Below are 2,037 nucleotides of genomic sequence, written 5' to 3' on the forward strand. Positions count from 1 at the left end.
AGGCACAGAGACACAGAGACAGTGAGGGACAACAAAATGGAGAGACAAAGCCAGGGAGAGACAGAGGCAGAGATCAAGAGCCCCTGGGAGAAGCCAGCTGACAGTCAATGTCCGGGACAAAGTGAGGACCCTGCCGTGTGCCGCGGGCCCGGATTGTTAAAGAGAAGCTTACTTATGGCATCTATTAAAGACGGTGAAGTGGGGCGCCTGGGTGACTCAGTCGTTAAGCGTCTGCCTTCGGCTCAGGTCATGATCCCAGGGTCCTGGGATCGAGCCCCGCATCGGGCTCCCTGCTCCGCAGGGAGTCTGCTTCTCCCTCTCCCACTCCCCCTGCTTGTGTTCCCTCTCTCGCTGTCTCTCTCTCTCTGTCAAATAAATAAATAAAATCTTAAAAAAAAAAAAAAAAGATGGTGAAGTAGTAGGTGTAGGGGCCACTGTAGTGGGGGGGGGAGGGGGGCTGCGGAGAGATGGGCTCAGCTCTGAGCACAGCAGGGGCAAGTGGGGATTTCTAGCGAAGGAGAGGGTGGGGGTCAGAAGATGGGAAATCACTAGGCAGGGCATCTGGCTGAATGGACCAACAGGATTCATGCTGGAGGCAGGCGGGGGAGATGAGGCGGGGCCTGGGCGTGGATGGGGGATGAGTAAACAGATGAGATATTGGGAGTGATCAGACGTGGAGGATGGGAGATTCTTGGTAAAACAGGATTTTACAAGGAAGCGCACAGATGGGCCCGGGAGAAGGTTTAGGAGCTTAGCTGAAGTTTGGTCAAGCAAAGAATCTTGGCCAGGACTCGAACAGGTTTGAGGTCAGGGGCACACTGATATCCCCGCCCCCCCCCGCCCTCCGGGGTGGGATGCCCACGACTCCACCTTCCCACTGGCAGGGGCACCTCCGCCAAGTGGACGTCCAGCTGCTGGGCCAGCTGTGCGGTCTGGGACTGGAGATGGGGGCACTGCGGGAGGAACTGGTCACCTTCCTGGAAGAGGAGGAGAGCCTCATCGAGGAAGAGGAGGAGGAAGAGGAGGAGGAAGAGCCTGAGGGGAAGCAGGAGGAGGGACACCTGGGGGCCTCCTGCTCAGCCCCACACCACCACCTCCCTGACTTCGAGATGACCATCTGAGGCCCTGCTAGGTGCTTCTGATTGACACATGAATGAGATGCAAATTTATGCAAAGGAGGGGGCTTTTGCAGTCAGATCAACCTGCCAAGGTTGGGAATCAACCTGAGCGAATGCATTCTCTGAAGATGTCTGTCTGCACCCAGACTGAGGGGCTGGCCTGTGGGGTTTGCTGCCCATGTGGGAGGTTTGCAGGTTTATTTGCCGATGAACTGCATGCAAGAGTGTTGCAGGGGACACGTGGGTTTTTGCAGATAGGATGGGAGATGCTTGCTGATGATGAAGGCCATCCAGTACCGTGGCCAGGGCCCGCAAGTGGCCACTGAAACGTGGCTGGTCTGAACTGCGGTGTGCAGGGCGCGTAACCACAGATTGCATTTCAAAGGCTTAGTATGATAAAAAGAATATAAAACAGTTCAATAATCTAAAAAATTTGTTGGAATGCTAATATTTTCCACATAATGGGATAAATAAAAATATTACTAAAGTGAATTTCACTGGGTATTTGAAAATTTTTTAATGTGGTAAAATATATATAATAAAATTTACCATTTTCTCCATTTTTAAGTGTACAGCTCAGTGGTATTAAATCCATCCACACTGTTGTACAACCATCATCACCATCCGTTTCCAGAACTCTTCATCTTATAACCCCGAAACTGGACCCATTAAACAACTCCCCAGTTCCCCTTTTTATTTAAGGGGGGGGAGGGAGAGAGAGCAGGGGGAGGGGCAGAGGGAGAGGGAGAAGCAGACTCCGTGCTGAGCAGGGAGCCTCACGTGGGGCTCAATCCCAGGACCCTGAGACCATGACCTGAGCCAAAGTCAAGAGTCTGATGCTTAACCAACTGAGCTAGCCAGGCGCCCCTTTTTCCGTTTTTAAATATGACTGCTAGAAAATTTTAAATTACATACGATT

The 2,037-nt window shown here is 52.1% G+C and overlaps 1 protein-coding gene across 1 annotated transcript; it reads left to right on the forward strand.

Moving 5' to 3' along the window:
* Positions 1-618: 618 nt before the first annotated feature.
* On the forward strand, positions 619-1,610 carry ERICH4 (glutamate rich 4). The gene has a single exon (XM_081810577.1). It carries the CDS (start codon positions 855-857, stop codon positions 1,119-1,121), a length of 267 nt encoding a protein of 88 aa, XP_081666703.1. The 5' UTR covers positions 619-854; the 3' UTR covers positions 1,122-1,610.
* The last annotated feature ends 427 nt before the right edge of the window (positions 1,611-2,037 follow it).

The sequence above is a fragment of the Leptonychotes weddellii genome, unplaced genomic scaffold, assembly GCF_054177405.1.
Source record: "Leptonychotes weddellii isolate Sample4059 unplaced genomic scaffold, ASM5417740v2 HiC_scaffold_2929, whole genome shotgun sequence".
NCBI lineage: Eukaryota > Metazoa > Chordata > Mammalia > Carnivora > Phocidae > Leptonychotes > Leptonychotes weddellii.